We start from the raw sequence: 19,937 nt of genomic DNA on the forward strand, positions 1-19,937 counted from the left end.
GTCCATAATTTACCAAAGTCTAACGAGAGCTCTATGGAGTGTGAGACACGCTCCAGTGAGCATGCGTGAGTCCCTTCACACCCACCGCGAGAACGCGGTCTCCTCAGTTTAATACTACAGCAAAAAAATAAAGTAAAAAACTACGAAAGAGACAACTCCAAGAGAAGGTGGGAGGGATTGTGAGATTATAAAGCCTGCTGTCCTCGGAGATCACCTGCTACAGGTATGTACCTGCACTTTCTCCGAGGAGAAGCAGGCTTATAAATTCTCACAAGCAAGGAATCTATAGCATAAAGGCTCACCAAAAACAACAAACATTGGTCAACTGGACCTCGCAAGGAAACAACACAGATTAACCTGAAACTATATACAATCTGAATGAGAGTGCAGCCTGGAACAGAGTAAAACGGGCCTAGGGAGGGTAGAGTTGGATTCTAGACCCCGAACAGATTCTGCAACACTGTCTGCCTGAACCGACTGTTGCGTCAAGGCAGTAGTGTGATGTGAATGTGTGGAATGAAGACCACATCGCAGCCTTGCAAATTTCTTTCATGGAGGCTGACCAGGCTGACCTCAAGTGGGCTACCGATGCAGCCATGGCTCTGACATTATGAACCGTGACATGACCCTCCAGGGCCAGCCCTGCCTGGACATAATTGAAGGAAATGCAATCTGGCAGCCAATCAAAAATAGTGCATTTCCCGATGGCGACCCCCATCCTGCTGGGATTAAAACAAACAAAAAGCTGGGTGGACTATCTATGGGGCCTTGTCCGCTTCATGTAGTAGGCCAGTGCTCTCTTGCAATCCAAAGTGTGCAAGCTGCTTTCGCTAGGATGGGCATGAGGTCTGGGAAAGAATGTTGACAAGACAATTGACTGGTACAGATGGAACTCTTGACACCACTTTCGAAAGGAACTTAAGGTGGATGTGGAGGAATACTCTGTTGCGATGAAACTTAGTATAATGTGCATCCACCACTAAGGCCTGAAGCTCACTGACCCTACGAGCTGAAATAACAGCCACCAAGAAAATTACCTTTCAGGTCAAGTACTTCAGACGGCAGGAATTCAGTAGCTCAAAAGGAGCTTTCATCAGCTGGGAGAGAATGAAGTTGGGATCTCATGACATTGGTGGAGGTTTGAAGCGAACAATAGAGGCTTTCCAGAGATGGGCTTAACTTCTACATGATGATAAGAACTAACTGCACTAATATGAACCCTTATGGAGTTGGTCTTTAGACCAGACTCTGATAGGTGTAGAAGGTATTTGGGGTCTGTGTAGGGCAAGCAATGGGATCTAGGGCCTTGCTGTCATACCAGATGGCAAACCTCCTTCATTTGAAAGAATAACACCTCTTAGTGGAATCTTTCCTAGAAGCCAGCAAGACCCGGGAGACACCCTCCGAAAGACCCAAGGAAGCAAATTCTAGGCTCTCAACATCCAAGAGAAAGCCAGAGACTGGAGATTGGGATGAAGAAGGGATCCCTCGTTCTACATGAGAAAGGTCAGAAAACACTCCAATCTCCACGGTTCTTTGGAGGATAACTCCAGAAGTTGAGGGAACCATATTTGCCATGGCAAGTACTGCACGATCAGAATCATGGTTTTGTGGTCTTGCTTGAGTTTCAACAAAGTCTTCCCCATTAGAAGACTAAACAGGCAGGATCGCATCTTTTGTTTTTGCCGAAGCTGTTTTATCTTCCATGTCATCGAAGACGCCCAGCGGCTTCAAACGGTTGTACTCAGTGCAACCGGACTATCTCAGGTACCGATACCCACGCTTGCTGTATCCAGTGCCTTGGGCCCAAGCGTCTCGAGAAGCCCAACGAGAGAAGCTTTTTGGGGCTAAGTCCGGTTCTTCAACATCGACATCGATACCGAAGTCAGTGGCGTTAACATCGAGGGACGCATCGACGTCGGGAGCTAAGGTAATGGCTGCGGAACGACCAACTCATGTTGGGAGCAGTGAGGCATCGAGTGGGTCTCCACCTGTCTCGAGGCCTCCTGTTATGCAGGCCCCCTGGGATCGAAAACCAAAATATGAAAGTGCAAAACCCTTACGAGAGAAGCTACACTGGCTCCCACTTAAGGAACGCATTGCTTTTAAGGCATGCACATTAGTCCACAAAATCATTCACGGTGAAGCCCCAGCTTACATGTCTAATCTAATAGATCTACCACCCAGAAATGCTAAAAGATCATCCCGAACTTTCCTCAACCTCCACTTCCCTAATTGCAAAGGCTTGAAATACAAGGCGCTGCACGCGTCAACCTTTTCTTACATGAGCACGCAATTCTGGAACTCACTGCCGCGCAATCTGAAAACGACCTACGAACAAGCCACCTTCCGCAAACTATTGAAGACCCATCTTTTTGAGAAAACTTACGGAAAGAACCAAAAGACATAAAGCCCACACCCACGGCTCAACAATGCTTCAATACAGCCACTCTGAATTCTCATCCCCTGTACTCTCACCACACTCATACCTCTACTCACAGAAAATGTATGCCTTTATGCTTTCTTGTTGTATGTACTGCCCCTTTTAGTTTTCTGTTGTTCCCCTAATGTTTAACTGCTCTTTTCCATTGCTATATTCCTAAATGATACTCTGAGTTTGCCTCGCTTAACTCCTCGCAATGTAATCCATAACCGAGTAGTAACAAACTGTATTTCTATCACTCACAACTTATTGTAAGCCACACTGAGCCCGCAAAAAGGTGGGAAAATGTGGGATAAAAATGCAATAAAATAAATAAATAAATCGACCTTCGTCGGACCCTGCCCCAAGGAGACGTGAGGATTCCACGTCTTCCTCATCGGTACAGAGGAGTCTCAATGATGGGCGTCAAGCAAAGGCGAAGAAGCACCGTCATCATTCTCCTTCGACACACGGTGCCAGGAGCTCCGGAGCTTCGAGGGATTCGGCACCCGAGAAGCGTCTGCACCGAGAGGATCGCTCCGCCTCTATACAGGAGGTGCCGATGTGTCAGTCTAGCAACCCGGTATCTGCTTCCGAGCCTCCACAGATTCTACCACCGGCTTCTATACTGACCCCGCAGCCTTGTCCGATGGCGGCTCTCAATGAGCGCATCAGGGCCCTGCTTCCAGAGCTTCTGGAAGGGTTACTGCACCAGTCTGCTTCAGTGTCGGGGTGCTTGCACCTTCTGTACCGTCTGCGGCACCGGTATCTGGCCCTTCGCCTGTGGTGAGGATCCCGACCTCTGTGTTGCCTGTGGTATTGGTGTCGACTCTCCTTCGATGTCGGTGAAGGAAGCTTCACCAGTCCCAGGCAGGGGTCGACTTCTCAGCATCGCCATCGAGGACATCATTCCTCGGCGTCGAGGCAGGCTCAGTTTCGGACTGCTCTGAGGGATGTCTTGTTCGATACTGAAGATGAGCGTTTGTGGGAGGAAGGAGGAGGATCCCAGGTACGTTTCTTCTGACGAGTCCTATGGGATTCCTTCTGAACCTTCCCCTCCACCAGAAAGGAGATTGTCTCCAGCAGAGAGTCTATCCTTTACCTCCTTTGTCCGGGAAATGGCTACGGCTATTCCCTTCCCTATGGAGGTTGAGGATGAGCCCAGGGCTGAGATGCTCGAGGTCCTGGATTATCCTTCTCCACCTAGAGAGGCTGCAACGACTCCTTTGCATAATGTACTGAAGGAAGTCCTTATGCGAAACTGGTCGTTCCCTCTGTCTAACCCCGTGATCCCAAAGAGAACTGAATCCCAATATCGGATCCACGGGGAACCTGGATTCATGAAGTCTCAGCTACCTCACAATTCCGTGGTGATGGGCTCCGCTCTCAAAGAGCTAAGAGTACTAGGGACTATGCCTCGGCTCCCCCAGGCAGAGAATGTAGAACTTTGGACTCTTTTGGGAGGAAGGCGTATCAGGCTGCTATGCTCGCTGCCAAAATCCAGACATACCAGCTCTTCACGAGCATCCACTTGCGGAACTTGGTGAGGCAACTGTCTAGCTTGGTTGATGCGCTCCCTCCGGAGCAGGCCGAGCCTTTTCACCAGGTGGTCAGGCAGCAGAAGGCATGTCGAAAATTCCTGGCCAGGGGTACGTTCGACACTTTTGATGTAGCATCCAGAATCGCTGCCCAAGGTATAGTGATGCGCAGGCTCCAGTTCAGCATAGCCTCAGACAAAGTGTCTGTGCCAGACGACTTGCCGGTCGGTTGGAAGTTGATATTTTTTTTACCAAAGGTGGCCTCTCATAATCTCCGATCAGTGGGTTCTTCAAATAGTCCGGTCAGGATACACCCTCAATCTGGAATCCAAACCTCCAAATTCTCCACCGGGAGCTCATTCTTACAGTTCCCAGCACAAACAGATACTTGCAGAGGAACTCTCCGCCCTTCTACAGGTCCAAGCGGTCGAACCCGTTCCACCAGGGGAAGAAGGGCTGGGATTCTATTCCAGGTACTTCCTGGTGCAAGAGAAAACGGGGGATGCGTCCCATCCTAGACCTAAGGGCCCTGAACAAATTTCTAGTCTGAAAAAAGTTCAGGATGGTTTCCCTGCACACCCTTCTTCCCATGATTCAGGAAAACGATTGGGTATGCTCTCTGGACTTAAAGGGAGGATGCTTACACCCATATCTTGATACTCCCAGCTCCCAGGAAGTATCTTCGATTTCGGCTAGGAACACAGCACTTTCAGTACCATGTACTGCCTTTTGGCCTGGCGTCTGCGCCCAGAATGTTTACCAAATGCCTAGCTGTAGTCGCAGCATTTCTACACAGACTGGTAGTGCATGTGTTTCCTTATCTCGACGATTGGCTGGTGAAGAGCACCTCGAAGGAGGGTGCTCTGGAGTCCATGCGAATGACTATTCGGGTGCTAGAGCTACTGGGGTTCGTCATAAATTATCCCAAGTCCCATCTCACCCCAGTCTAAAAATTGGAATTCATTGGAGCTCTGTTGAACACTCAGACAGCTCGAGCTTACCTTCCCGAGGAAAGAGCGGACAACCTTCTGTCCCTAGTGTCCATGGTTCGAGCGTCCCAGCAGGTCACGGCTCTGCAGATGTTGAGATTTCTGGGGCACATGGCCTCTACAGTTCATGTAATTCCCATGGCACATCTACACATGAGGTCAGCTCAATGGACCCTAGCTTCTCAGTGGTTTTAAAGCTGCGGGGGATCTAGAAGATGTAGTCCAACTGTCCACCAGCTTTCAGAATTCTCTTCAGTGGTGGACGATTCGATCCAATTTGACCATGGGGCAACCATTCCAAGTTCCTCAGCCACAGAAAGTGCTGATGATGGATGTATCTTTCCTGGGGTGGGGAGCTCATGTAGATGGGCTCCACACTCAGGGAGCCTGGTCGTTTCGGGGAAAAAGGTCTACAGATCAACCTCCTGGAATTAAGAGCGATCTGGAACGCTCTAAATGCTTTCAGAGATCGGCTGTCCAACCAAGTCATCTTAATTCAGACAAACAATCAGGTTGCCATGTACTACACCAACAAGCAGGGGGGCACCAGATCTCGCCCTCTGTGTCAGGAAGCCATTCAGATGTGGCTCTGGGCACGCCGTCACGGCATGTTTCTCCAAACCACTTATCTGGCAGGTGTAAACAATAAATCGAATTAGCCTGGGGATATATTGTATTATGGTTTCTTCAAATTTATTGCTTATTACTCCAAAAGTATACAGAAACCTGTATCATTGAAACCACTCCACTATATAATCAATAATGCATAGTGTAGGGCCCTGGACCCGAGTAAAAAATGTATATTTAAAATAATGTGAATAGTGCTCAGAACTGGGCTCGTGAATAAAGCTGACAGGCAGCTAAATCACCACCACTCTAAACATCATTGCACCATCAGCCCTCCCTTCCTACCTTGCCTATAATAAGATTTGATATAATATGGATGGTATACTTAGCTCAACACGGCTGGGTGCATTTTTGGTGAAGCTCTCTGTACAGCGATGTGTAGTCCCAGTTCCTTAAAGTGCTTCTTTTTTAATTTTTCATTTGCTTTGTGATCAAGTGCTCATTCCACATAAAACATATGCCTTAGCTGTTGTCTTGCTCGCTCTCAACGCGTAATCACACGTTTCGCCCTTCAATGTCATCAGGAGAACGAAACCTAAAATTATTTAAACTAATTTTTCACTCTACCAACATGGCCTCTCAAAATATTGTGTTACTAACAGAAATCATACTTTAACTATAAACTTACATCTTTTAGCGACCACTGGTAGGATACAGACTCTCAGTCCTCATGCAGGTTGGCAAAACGCCGACACATGCGCAATACAATTATATCTATCCTGAACCAATTACAAATGTGTCACCGCCCACCAATCAATAGCCTTATTGAGCCCTCTGGGAATTGTAGTTTGCCAGCTGTAAATATATCTAGCTTCCCTTTTTAGTAAGTTAGATGTCAAATTACCTCCCCGTTGTTGCCTCACGCATGCTAGTACTACAAATTTTAAATCATCCTCGCTATGCCCCAGCTGATCCCAATGGTTAACTAGCGGTGCATCCTGCTTATGTGTCCGCAAGTTGCTCAAGTGTTCACCTATTCGCAATTTAATTTTCCTCTTAGTTTGACCTATATACCAGAGTGAGCACGGACACTGTATACCATACACAGTGTGGTATCACAATCTGTTCTTTCTTGCAATTGAATTGTCCGTTTAGTGACTGGATGGATGACACTTGATGTGACCCAAGCATGCCTGCAATAAATACAACCCTGGCATCTAAAGGGACCTCTTTCATTTGATGGGGTCTTATTCATTTGTTTATTTTCAGTAATTCACCTAAATTACAGGATCTTGTATAAGCAAATCGAGGCATATTGGATATACCCAATAACCGCATCATGGGCCAATGGGATCTAATTATGTTCTTAATTTGCATAGTTCTCGAAGAATATGGTAGCACACAAGTGACAATATCATCACATCGAGATTGTTCTTTGGTATTTTTAGGTTCAAACAACCAGCATCTGCGGACATTAGCTGCTCTTTTTTGTGCCTTTCGTATGATCTTGCGAGGATAACCTTTGCTGTAAAAATCCGTGAGACATATCACTAGCATGTTTTTGAAAATCTTCTTTAGAGGTACATATTTTCCTTACTCGTAAAAATTGGCCATAAGGTATGGCTTCTTTCTGAAATATCGGATGGAAGCTAGAGTAATGGAGAACAGAGTTTGTGTAAGTTTCCTTACGAAATAACTGTGTATGGAACCGACCCTGTTGAAGTGTAATAGAAATGTCCAAAAACTTCACGTGGGTTCCACCCACGTTGATGTCAAATTCAATATTCGGATCAGACGAATTGAGATGCTGAAAAAATAAATCCAGTGACTGCCGATCCCCTTTCCATACGAGGAGGACATCGTCACTATATCTAACCCATAGCATTATGTGAGATATAAAACATGAAAGGTAAACATATCGATGTTCATAGTCCACCATGTACAAACATGCTATGGTTGGGGCTACTGTAGCCCTCATCGCCACTCCTCGGATTTGCAAATAGTATGTATCTTCAAACTTAAAATAATTGTGAGATACTACACATTGAGCCATTGAGTTCAATAACGCCAATTTTTGATGGGAAATATCCAGTTTTTGTAAATTCTCATCCACGATCTGTAAGGCAGCCTGCTGCGGGATAACAGTATATAGGAATCCATCGTGATCAACATATATTCAGATTGATCTAACTGTAACTCCCCCAGCATGGACAACAAATGCGCTGTATCCTTGATGTATGATGGAGTATCCTGCAACAATGGTTGTAAATGGAAGTCCAAAAACTGCGATAATGGCTCATGCCAATAGTCTGGCCGACAGACTGAGCAGGATAATGCAACCTCACGAGTGGTCTCTAAACATGGGAGTAGTCCGCAAGATCTTCCGAGTGTGGGGCACCCCCTCAGTGGATCTTTTTGCCACTCAGATCAATCACAAGGTCCCTCAGTTCTGTTCCAGGCTTCAGGCCCATGACAGACTAGCATCAGATGCCTTTCTCCTGCATTGGGGAACAGGCCTTCTGTATGCGTATCCTCCCATACCTCTAGTAGGGAAGACTTTGCTGAAACTCAAACAAGGCTGCGGAACCATGATCCTGATAGCACCTTTCTGGCTGCGTCAGATTTGGTTTCCTCTTCTTCTGGGGATGTCCTCCGAAGAAACGTGGAGATTAGAGTGCTTTCCAACCCTCATCACTCAGAACGAGGAGTCGCTTCTTCATCCCAACCTCCAGTCTCTGGCTCTCACAGCCTGGATGTTGAGAGCTTAGAATTTGCCTCCTTGGGTCTTTCAGAGGGTGTCTCCCTAGTCTTGCTTGCTTTCAGGAAAGATTCCACAAAGATGTGTTACTGTTTTAAATGGAGGAGGTTTGACGTCTGGTGTGACAGCAAGGCCCTAGATCCTCTTTCTTGTCCTACACGGGCCCTGCTTGAATACATTCTACACTTCTCAGAGTCTGGTCTCAAGACCAACTCCGTAAGGGTTCACCTTAGTGCGATTAGTGCTTATCACCGCCGTGTAGAGGATAAGCCTATCTCTGGACAGCCTTTAGTTGTTCGCTTCATGAGAGGTTTGCTTTTGTCAAAGCCCCCTGTCAAACTTCCACCAATGTCATGGGATCTCAACGTTGTTCTCACCCAGCTGATGAAAGCTCCTTTTGAGCCACTGAATTCCTGCCATCTGAAGTACTTGACCTGGAAGGTCGTTTTCTTGGTGGCTTTTACTTCAGCTTGTAGAGTCAGTGAGTTTCAGGCCTTATATCGAGTTTCATCACAACAGAGCAGTCCTCCGCACGCACCCTAAGTTCCTGCCAAAGGTGGTGTCGGAGTTCCATCTGAACCAGTCAATTGTCTTGCCAACTTTCTTTCCCCGTCCTCATACCCGCCCAGGCAAAAGCAGTTTGCACACCTTGGACTGCAAGAGAGCATTGACCTTTTACGTGGAGCGGACAAAGGCCTTTAGACAGTCCGCCCAGTTATTTGTCTCTTTTGATCCCAACAGGAGGGGAGTCGCCATCGGAAAATGCACAATCTCCAATTGGCTAGCAGATTGCATATCCTTCACTTATGCCCAAGCTGGGCTGACTCTGGAGGGCCAAGTCACGGCTCATAATGTTAGAGCCATGGTTGCATCATTGGCTCACTTAAAGTCAGCCTCCATTGAGGAGATTTGCAAGGCTGCAGTGTGGTCATCGGTCCACACATTCACATCTCACTACTGCCTCCAGCAGAATACCCGACGCGACAGTTGGTTTGGGCAGTCGGTGCTGCAGAATCTGTTCAGGGTTTAGAATCCAACTCCACCCCCCTAGACCCATTTTTGTTCTGTTCCAGGCTACACTCTCAGTTAGTTGTTTATATTTTCAGGTCAATCTATGTTATGTCCTCGCAGTTGCGAGGCCCAATTGACCAATGTTCATTGTTTTGAGTGAGCCTGGGTGCTAGGGATACCCCACATGTGAGAACAAGCAGCCTGCTTGTCCTCAGAGAAATGGTAGGATACATACCTGTAGCATGTATTCTCCAAGGACAGCAGGCTGATTGTTCTCACAAACCCGCCCACCTCCCCTTTGGAGTTGTTGTTTGTTGTTTATTTGCTTTTTGATTTAACTGAGCAGGAAACGCTCGCATGACGGGCGGGAAGACAGCTGCGCGGTGCGCGCTTCACACGCGCCAGCAGACTGTTTTGCTTGCAAAATAGCCATCCAATTACTGGGCCGACGCAGACGTCGACCCACATGCGAGGACAATCAGCCTGCTGTCCTCAGAGAATACCTGCTACAGGTATGTATCTTTGCTTTCTCCAAGGACAAGTAGGCTTACATAATCTCACAAGTGGGTAGACGCTGATCCGCGTCACCCGGTCCGGCATTTATGGCAAATAAGTGCTTTGTGAAGCGCAAGCTATGCTCCACTGCGTTATACGCAAGAGCCTTCCCACCCACTGTGTGAACGCGGTCCCGTTAGTTCTTTTCTTTCCACTTGAGGAGCAGCTGCATTTTTCGGTCTTTCCTCGCATACCTGGTCTAAGAGCTTTTTTTTAGTCCCTTTCAGCTGTTTTCTTTTGTTTTCATTGTAGGTTTTACATTTGAAACTTTTAAAACCCACCCTTTAGTTTCCTAGTGTCGGTACCCCCTCAAAGTCAGTAGAGGAACCTTTGCTGGAGTCGAGATGGGAGCCGGCTTCTCGATGCCACTCTCAAGAACATGGCTTCTCGGCATCGAGGCAGGTTCGGTCTCAGACATCCCATAGGGAAATTCTGTCCAACAGTGAGGAAGAGTGCTCATGGAACTTTGAGGAGGATCCCAGATACTTTTCCTCAGATGAGTCTTATGGGATCTCCTCTGAGCCCTCCTCACCACCTGAAAGGAGATGGTCTCCACCGGAGAGCCTTTCTTTCCCATCTTTTCTCAAGGAAATGGCTGACACCATTCCATTTCCTTTGGAGGTGGAGGATGAGCCCAGGGCCAAGATGCTCAAGGTCCTGGACTACACACCTCCTCACTAAGGAGGCTGTGACAGCTCCTCTCCATGAGGTACTCCTCGTGAGGAACTGGGCGTTCCCTCTGTTGGTCCCTGTTATGCCCAAGAAGATTGACACCCAGTATCGGATCCACAGTGAGCCTCAGCTGCCTCACTATTCCTTGGTGGTGGAATCCGCCTCAAAAGAGCCAAGAGTACTAGGGACTGTTCCTGGCTCCCCCAGGCAGAGAAACTAGAACCCTGGATTCTTTTGGGAGGAAGATGTACCAGGCTTCAATGCTGATCTCCCTTATACAGTCACACTTCTCTTCACGAGCGTTTACTTGCGTAACTCGGTGAAACAACTGTCAGACTTTGTCGATGTGCTCCCTTCAGAGAAGGCCGAGCCTTTTCGCCAGTTGGTCAAGCAGCAGAAGGCATGTCGAAAGTTCTTGGCATCCAGGATCTCATGGCTGCGTGTTTGACTTTTGTGGTTCTATAGTCCTGGTTCGATAACTCCTAAAGAGATAGTTCTGATGAAGGATATTAATTTTCCTGTTGAACAAAAGCAAAAGTACTAGGAATAATTTGAGTTACAAATCAGTCAATTACAGAAAAGAGCAATCTATAAACTAATGCAATTAAGGCTCATAAGGTCTTATTTCAATCAGTCTGCTTATACTTTGTTAGTTCAGATGTTGCATGCCTGTCAGATTAGTAAGAAAATTGCAACCGTTTCAGAACATAGCAGTTAGGTTAATTTTTAGAAATATGATAGTGTTTCATCTTTTAGAACTCATCTTCATTGGCTTCCGGTGCAATAGAGAATCTTTTATATAAATCATTGTTTGCTTTTTCAGGCTCTCTATGGCCTTACTTCCTCTTTAAATACTGATTTGGTTTGTGCACCTTTAGGTAGGTTTTTGGTGAGACTTCATAACTTCTTTATAATGAGTCCAGCAGTATTGAAGGTGATTCGATTTTTTTTAGAATAGGATCCCATTCTGATTTTATGATTCCTTACTGGAATGCGCTACAAATTGTTATTAGAACAGACGTTAACTATCTTTCTTTTCGTGAGAAGATTAAGTCTTACTTATATGTTTAATTATACCTCATAGATGAATAGTTTTAACTGAGTTTGTTTTATTGAATTTGTATTTTGTATTGCACTTTGTGATATATTGTAATTTGCACCGGACCCTTTTGGGGGAGGGTGCTTGTATTGAAATTTCAGAAGTTTGCACATACGTTTTCATGGAAAACTGCGTACACAATTTATCAATTATAAATGTGGGTGGGTGGTTCTCTTAAGATAATTTCAAAGTGAAAGTACACGTACACTTGTACTCTGAAAACTGAGACAACATCCAGCAAATAGTATCTGTGAATGTTGTAGCTATGTAGGTAATATGAAAATTATCCCCTTAGAAGTAGAAATCTGGGAGGACGGTGACGTCACACTGTAAGATGGCGGCGTGAGTGAACAGCTCTGCATGCCCAACAAGAAAAAGCGTAATATACAGCGGTCTTTGAGCTACATTCTCCCCAAGTCAGCTCGATAAAGATATCTGAAGCGTTGGTGAGGACAATAATGGCGGGGAAAGAGTCCTCCGGGCCACGCAAATCACTGAAAGCATTCACTTACCAGCCGCAGTCAGATGGAAGCAAGATAGCGGCCGGGACGAGATCTGCACAGGCCGAAAGCGGCATGCGGGAGGCTAACATGAGTGAGATGGCGGTAGAAGAAGACCTCACGGCGAAAGAATTTCATGCGCTTCCCGTGGAGATTCGGGCAGAAGTGAAAGGAGGTCGAGAAGATATCACGAAGTTGGCCATGGAACTTCGAGGTGAATTAGCGGAAATGGGGCGGCGTGTAGCAGAGGTTGATGAACGCGTAGACGAACAACAAGAGGCTTTGTGCACGATGGAGTCAGCTTTCAAAGAACAACAGGACATTTGCAAATCGCTAATGGACAACGTGGAGGATCTAGAAAATCGCGGCAGGCGATCGAACATTAGGATTCGAGGTATTCCAGAACAGGCAGAGTACATGGACTGCGAAAAGGTGGTGCAACAAGTTGCCAGCATGCTACTCTCTGAGGAAAATCATGAGATGAACCCGGATGATATTAAAATAGATCAGGCTCATAGAGTGTTGATACGCACTCGGGCAAATGTGCCCAGAGATATAATAGCCTGTTTCTCGGAATACAAGATCAAGGAGGCCATTATGAGAAAGAGCCATAAGAAAGACGCTATCAAATGGGATTTGCTCCCGATCGAGATATATCAGGACTTGGCACCAATGACTCTGAAACGTCGAGCGGAATTAAGGAATTTTACGAGATACCTACGCGATCAAGGAATACCATATCGCTGGCAATATCCATTTGCATTGTCCTATAATGCGGACGGCAATTGGAACCGAATTCAGAATGTGGAAGAAGCATGTGCTACATGGCCGAAGGTGGAGGCGCCGCTGGAGAGATCGGAAAATAATGCAGAGCCTGCAGCACGACCGGCCCGTCAGGGGTGGACACGGGTGTCAAGGGGTAAGGGGCGCCTTACCCGACAACAATCCGGACAGCGGCAGAAATCTACAACTAAGGATGGACCCTGGACTTGGGATGTTATATTGTAGACAAGATATGGTCATGGGTGAGAAATGTGTGAAGTTAAAACACTGCAGTAGTTGGTTTGGGGAAGCTATAATTGTACTGGTAAAAGGTAATAAGTAATAGAAGTTGGGCATGCATGCGGTTGCCGTTCTCTTAACTAAAGGGTGGGATAAGTTTGAACCACTGGATGAAGAGGGGAGGGGGTTGGGGGGGGGGCAGGGTAACTCAGGGGGGTGTTTCTTATAATGTAGTAGGGTGGAGGACCCAATGTATGTAAGGAATATATGCAGAGAATACCAGGATGGGCCTATGTTGGCAACGATAAAATGTATGACACTGAATGTTCGTGGCCTAAACTCTCCAAAAAAAAGGAAGCATTTTTTTAAAGAGGCTAATAGGGTGGGACCGGACATTATTTTGGTACAAGAGACGCATCTACTGGATAGACATGAATATCTGTTGGGTACTCCACGGTATCCTGATCAGTATATGGCATCCAATAGACAGCAGCGGAAGACAGCAGGAGTGGGGATACTGTTAAAACAAGGGTTGGCTTGGGAAACTATAGCTGTGAAAAGGGATACAGGGGGGCGCTTTGTGATTCTGGTGGGCAAGTTGGAGGGTCAGTTATATACTATAGTGAATATCTATGCCCCTAACCAGTCTCGGCGAATTTTTCGAACGGGTCAGCTCACAAATCTCGAAGTTAGTACAAGGGGAGGTCTTACTGGGGGGAGATTTTAATATTACCATGGATCCCAGGGTGGATAACACAGGGGAGGCTGCGGGATATGCGCAGGCAGAGCATGATCAATTACTTTACTTCCTGGTTGATATTTGGCGGGTCTTACATGTTGCAGAAAGAGATTAAACCTGCTACTCGGCCCCGCATAACACACACTCAAGAATTGATATGTGGATGGGTAGTGCAGGAATGATGTTACAGGTCATATCCACAGAAATAGAGACACATACATGGTCCGATCATACCCCAGTAGTCATCTCTTTGAGGGGGAGGTGGGTGGTATGTGGGATGAGGACCTGGCAATTTCCGGATAGCTTGTTAAATGATCCTCAGCAGGTGAAACTAATTGAAGGGGAATTAAGAGAGTTTCTTCACATTAATGACACGCCTGACATTACACCCGGGATATTATGGAAAACCCTGAAGGCTGTGATAAGGGGGAAAATGATATCCCTACAAGTGTGTTTAAACAAAGACACTAAGAAAAAGGAAGCAGAATTGAGAAACACGATACAGCGATTAGATAATATGGTGAAACAGCAGCAAGCTACCCCGAGTCAGCAAGGAGAACTACATAAAGCAAGGGTACAGTTAGCTGCCTTAGAAAGCAAAGGTATTCAAGAACAGATGCAAAGAGTACAGCAAGAATACTATGAGTTCAACAACAAGACGAGCAAATTATTGGCATATAAATTAAAACAATTAACCAGCCGTAATAATATCAATAGCATAAAAGATGATGGGGGGGAAGGTATGGGATCAGGTGGAGGATGTGCAGAGAGAATTTGTGAAATACTATGAACGGCTATATCAGCCGGAAGCCCCTCCATCGGAAGGAGCGATTCGTTCCCTGTTGGAGGCAGTAGATTTCCCCACTCTGACGGAGGTGGAACGGAGTATGCTGTCGGCCCCCATCGAGAAAGAGGAAATAGATACGGCTATTAGGGGACTACCGGGTGGGAAGGCACCGGGGCTCGATGGTTATGGCAACCGGTTTTATAAATGCTTTCGAGCTATTTTGATACCAGTGTTGCTCCGAGTGTTTAATGATATCACAAGAGACACCCTGCTCCCACACTCCTGGTGGTTAGCGAATGTGGTACTGCTGCTTAAACCGTACAAGGACCCTCAGAGTTGCGGGTCCTATCGTCCAATTTCCCTGTTAGGGACTGATTATAAAATTTTTACCACTATTTTAGCTACATGGCTGCAAAAAGTGCTACCACGCATGGTCCATGAGGACCAGGCAGGTTTTATCGCAAACAGGCAGACTTTTGATAATACTAGAAGAGCACAATATATATTGGACAGAGTGCAGCAGCTAGGACAACCGGCGGTGTTTCTCTCGTTAGATGCAGAGAAAGCATTCACTAGAGTGCTGTGGCCCTTTCTTTTTAAGTTGTTGGAACGCGCAGGATTTGGCGGGCAGTTTATGTATTGGGTCACGGTGCTCTATTGTCAGCCGCTGGCTCAAATAAAAATTAATGGCATTAACACTACACCTTTTGAGCTGTTTCGAGGCACTCGGCAGGGGTGCGCGCTGTCCCCCTTGTTGTTTGTCCTGTCCATGGAACCGCTGGCGAGAATGATACGACAGGAGCCGCGGGTACAGGGTATAAGAATAGGACGACAAGAAACTAAAATTATGCTGTACGTGGATGATGTCCTTCTAACTTTAGCAAATCCTGGGGAATCCCTGCGTGCTGTGATGGATATTCTCAAAACATATGGGGAGGTGGCGGGATTAAAAATTAATATACAAAAATCAGAACTCATGCCTTTACAGTTCCCAATAGGTCTGCAGGATGAATTGCAACCTCTATTCCCATTTAGTTTGGCATCAAAGGGTATCAGATACCTAGGGGTTAACCTGACCCCGAACACGGAGGACCTTTTTCGGGAAAAGTTTGATCCTAAAGTACAAGAATTATTCAAAGAGTTAGAGAGATGGGGAGGGTTGGGCATGTCATGGATGGGTAGAATAGCGGCGGTGAAGATGTCTTTACTCCCCAAGCTCCTTTATTTGTTCATGGCAATCCCAATCCACATTCCGAAAGCTTTTTTTCAGATGCTAAATCGGAAGCTCTTCGCCTTCATTTGGCGGAAAAGACCTCCGCGAGTAACTAGGAAAGTACTGTACCAATCTAGAAAGGAAGGGGGTATGGGGGTGCCAAATGTTTGGCCGTATTACAGAGCAGCACTATTTCAGATGTTGGCCATAGGGCAGAAGGGGTTAACCAAACCTTGATCACACGCAGCACAATGGGGCCTGAAGGGGGTTCCCTTGTGGGCAGCACCCTGGCTCCCTTCATCGTTACTGAGGGGCCTCATTTTGGGACTACAAGGACAGATGGGGGTAGCCCTAAGAGAGTGGGTTAGATGTAGGGCAGCCTCCTTCCCGGGACAGAAGTATCATATGAATACCCCCATAATATATGCGTTGGATTTCCCAGCGGGAAGGGAAGCACGGGTGTATGGGCACTGGTCTGCAGCATCGTTGTGAGTATTGGGACAATTTTGGGAGGACTGGCAATGTCACATATTTGATGCTTTGAGAGAGGAGTATGGACTGATGGACAGGGATAAATTTCACTATATGCAGGTTCGAGACTTTATACAGCGGAAAGCTAAGGACGAGCTGTTGCTAGCCATCACAGAACTAGAACTAGCAATGGGATCTGGGGCGGGGAAGGGAGGCATATCTAGAATATACAAAGCGCTGCTACATCATTCTTTCCCCCTGACCCCCTATATTGAAAAATGGGAGGCTTTGTTACATAGTAACATCATAGATGACGGCAGAAAAAGACCTGCACGGTCCATCCAGTCTGCCCAACAAGATAAACTCACATGTGCTACTTTTTGTGTATACCTTACCTTGATTTGTACCTGTCCTTTTCAGGGCACAGACCGTATAAGTCTGCCCAGCACTATCCCCGCCTCCCAACCACCAGCCCCGCCTCCCACCACCAGTTCTGGCACAGACCGTATAATCCTGCCCAGCACTATCCCCGCCTCCAAACCACCAGTCCCGCCTCCCACCACCGGCTCTGGCACAGACCGTATAATCCTGCCCAGCACTATCCCCGCCTCCAAACCACCAGTCCTGCCTCCCACCACCGGCTCTGGCACAGACCGTATGTCTGCCCAGCACCATCTCCGTCTCCCGCCACTGGCTTTGCCACCCAATCTCGTCTAAGCTCTTTAGATATGAACGGTAGAAATGGATAAAGATATTCAAGACCCTACTGACTTTCTCGGTGTCGATGCCCCTGGTGGAAAACGGGTACAAGATGTTATATCAATGGTACCTTATGCCATATAGGTTGTCGAGTATATTCAAAAAAGGGGCATTGACATGTTGGCGGGGATGTGGGGCTCAGGGTACATTCTGGCATATATGGTGGGACTGCCCGATTATTCAGACATTTTGGGTAAATCTTATAGCCCAAATACAAGGTAAATTGGGGATCCAGGTTAAGTTGACCCCAGGTTTATGTCTGCTTAACATACCCGAGGCAGGCATACGACAATCACAACACTGTTTGATTACCTATATAGTTACAGCGGCCTGGACCCTAATTGCAAGGTTGTGGAAACAAGCAGCGGCCCCTACGGTGGAGTAGGTATTCGTGAAAGTAGACTTTTGCTGTGTGATGGATAAATTAACAGCTTTGAGAAGAAGGAAGGTGGTAAAATTCTTTAAAACATGGAATAATTATATGGAATGGAGAGGTCTGACTGTGTAATATACAAACGGGTCCAGATAAAGGAGCCTGAGAAGACTGTGCTGAGTTACCCTGGGGGTGGGAGGGAGGTTAGGGTGGGGTTATATAGTATGGTGACACTTGAAACTGACTGTATAATGTGATATGAGGTTGAACGTTTATTGTAATTTGATATGTTAAACTAATAAACATACTTAAAAAAAAAAAAGAACTAGAAATCTTGCAATACACCTAAACTCAGCATTTTTATAAGTGCCATAATTTACACACAGGAAAAGCTTTTATGAAATTACCCATTTGTGTGCCATTTATATGAAATTTTGTTGCTTACAAATAAAGATGATTGTACTTGATTTTAGAATGGAAAATGGTATCAGTTAATTTCTTGTTTTGTTCCTTAGCAGTGATGTAGGTCTGTGATAAGCAAGTTGGTTCAGCCTGAGCAAAGGCCAGAAAGCCGTTTAATGTTGCATATTTATTTCTCAAACATTAGATATATGTTTATAACTCTGAAAGTTTGGTATACACAATGCAATTTTTTAGAGAAGAATTTGCATCCATAATATACTAGTGTTTCTAGGCACCAAAGAAACAGAAGTATTAGCTGTATCCGCATTTCTTTTCTCCAATTTTAGGTCCAACCTTATGGGAACCAAGTTCACGGTGTATGACAATGGGGTGAGCCCAACTAAGAGCCAGGGACTGCTGGAAAATTCAAGCCCCCGACAGGAACTTGCCGCCATTTGTTATGTAAGTGGCATTTTCAGCTTCTTTTCCTTTCTTTGAGCTGCTGCCCTAAACTAAACAGATAGCAGATGTAGCAGTCGCTGTCAGCACCGCCGACCATACATATTAAACACTGGTGTTGACATAAAATTAAAACTCTGCTTCTGCGGAAAATTACCCCTACTTCCTTTTTATAGCACATAGCAATTCAATAGTTACATATACATATCCACCACACTTTGGTGGATTTCTTCCCTTTCTAAACCTCTTAAAATAATCCTCCCCCAGTTTTGGAGGCCGTATCTTGTTAAGGATGTATAAAGAATTGAAGCGGTGCAAAGAAAGGTACGAGAATGGTATGGGATTTGCGTTACAAGACGTATGAGGAGAGACTTGCTGAACTAAACATGTATACTCTGGAGGAAAGGAGAAACAGGGGTGATATGATACAGACGTTAAAATATTTGAAAGGTATTAATCCGCAAACGAACCTTTTCCGGAGATGGGAAGATGGTAGAACGAGAGGACATGAAATGAGATTGAAGGGGGGCAGATGCAAGAAAAATGTCAGGAAGTATTTTTTCACGGAGAGAGTAGTGGATGCTTGGAATGCCCTCCCGCGGGAGGTGGTGGAAATGAAAACGATAACGGAATTCAAACATGCGTGGGATAAGCATAAAGGAATCCTGTGCCGAAGGAATGGATCCTCAGAAGCTTAGTCAAGATCGGGAGGCGGGGATAGTGCTGGGCAGACTTATGTGGTCTGTGCCAGAGCCGGTGGTGGGAAGCGGGACTGGTGGTTGGGAGGCAGGGATAGTGCTGGACAGACTTGTACGGTCTGTGCCAGAGCCGGTGGTTGGGAGGCAGGGCTGGTGGTTGTGAGGTGAGGATAGTGCTGGGCAGACTTATACGGTCTCTGCCAGAGCCGGTGATTGGGAGGAGGGGCTGGTGGTTGGGAGGCGGGGATAGTGCTGGTCAGACTTATACGGTCTGTGCCCTGAAGAGCACAGGTACAAATCAAAGTAGGGTATACACAAAAAGCAGCAAATATGAGTTATCTTGTTGGGCAGACAGGATGGACCGTGCAGGTCTTTTTCTGCCGTCATCTACTATGTTACTATACTAACCCCCACTCCTCCAAAACCACCCTTTCATCATCCCCCAAAATTACACTCATGCAGTTACCCCACCACCCTCTAAACCTGTACCCCCACCCTCAACTAACTCAGTGCCCTCCAAAATAGACAACATACAATTGAGCTACACCCACAGGTGCTCATGCACATGCACACAAGGATTGAAAATAATTCTCTGTTCCTTACAGGCTGCCTTTTTAGTCACTCTGATCTGTATTTCATTTTCTTTATTAATTCTACTATGAAAGCTACTGACTGAATCATACAGTTTTCTTATGGTTACTGTGTGAACTGCCAAGTAATATCTGCTGTGGTGGGTAGGGCTAGAAGGCATTGGCAAACTATGCGTATATTTTGGGTTAAAATGCTTAGCGGGATCTTGTGAGATGTGTGCTGGACTCAGGAGGCTAGAATTGACAACTGTCTGGCTGTTTTCAGAATTCAGTAGATTTTTGCATTACTACCCAGAAGCTACAAGGATGGGTAATGTGTCTGGAGATCTGCTG

General features: G+C 46.2%; 1 protein-coding gene across 1 annotated transcript in view; it reads left to right on the forward strand.

Moving 5' to 3' along the window:
- The window catches only part of TULP3 (TUB like protein 3), a 362,459-nt gene that overhangs the window by 262,342 nt on the left and 80,180 nt on the right, over positions 1-19,937 (forward strand). Inside the window, exon 8 of the mRNA XM_030214120.1 lies at positions 18,205-18,319. Coding sequence (XP_030069980.1) covers positions 18,205-18,319 — 115 coding nt within the window. The remainder of the gene's footprint in view (positions 1-18,204; positions 18,320-19,937) is intronic.

Source organism: Microcaecilia unicolor, chromosome 9, assembly GCF_901765095.1.
Source record: "Microcaecilia unicolor chromosome 9, aMicUni1.1, whole genome shotgun sequence".
Lineage (NCBI taxonomy): Eukaryota > Metazoa > Chordata > Amphibia > Gymnophiona > Siphonopidae > Microcaecilia > Microcaecilia unicolor.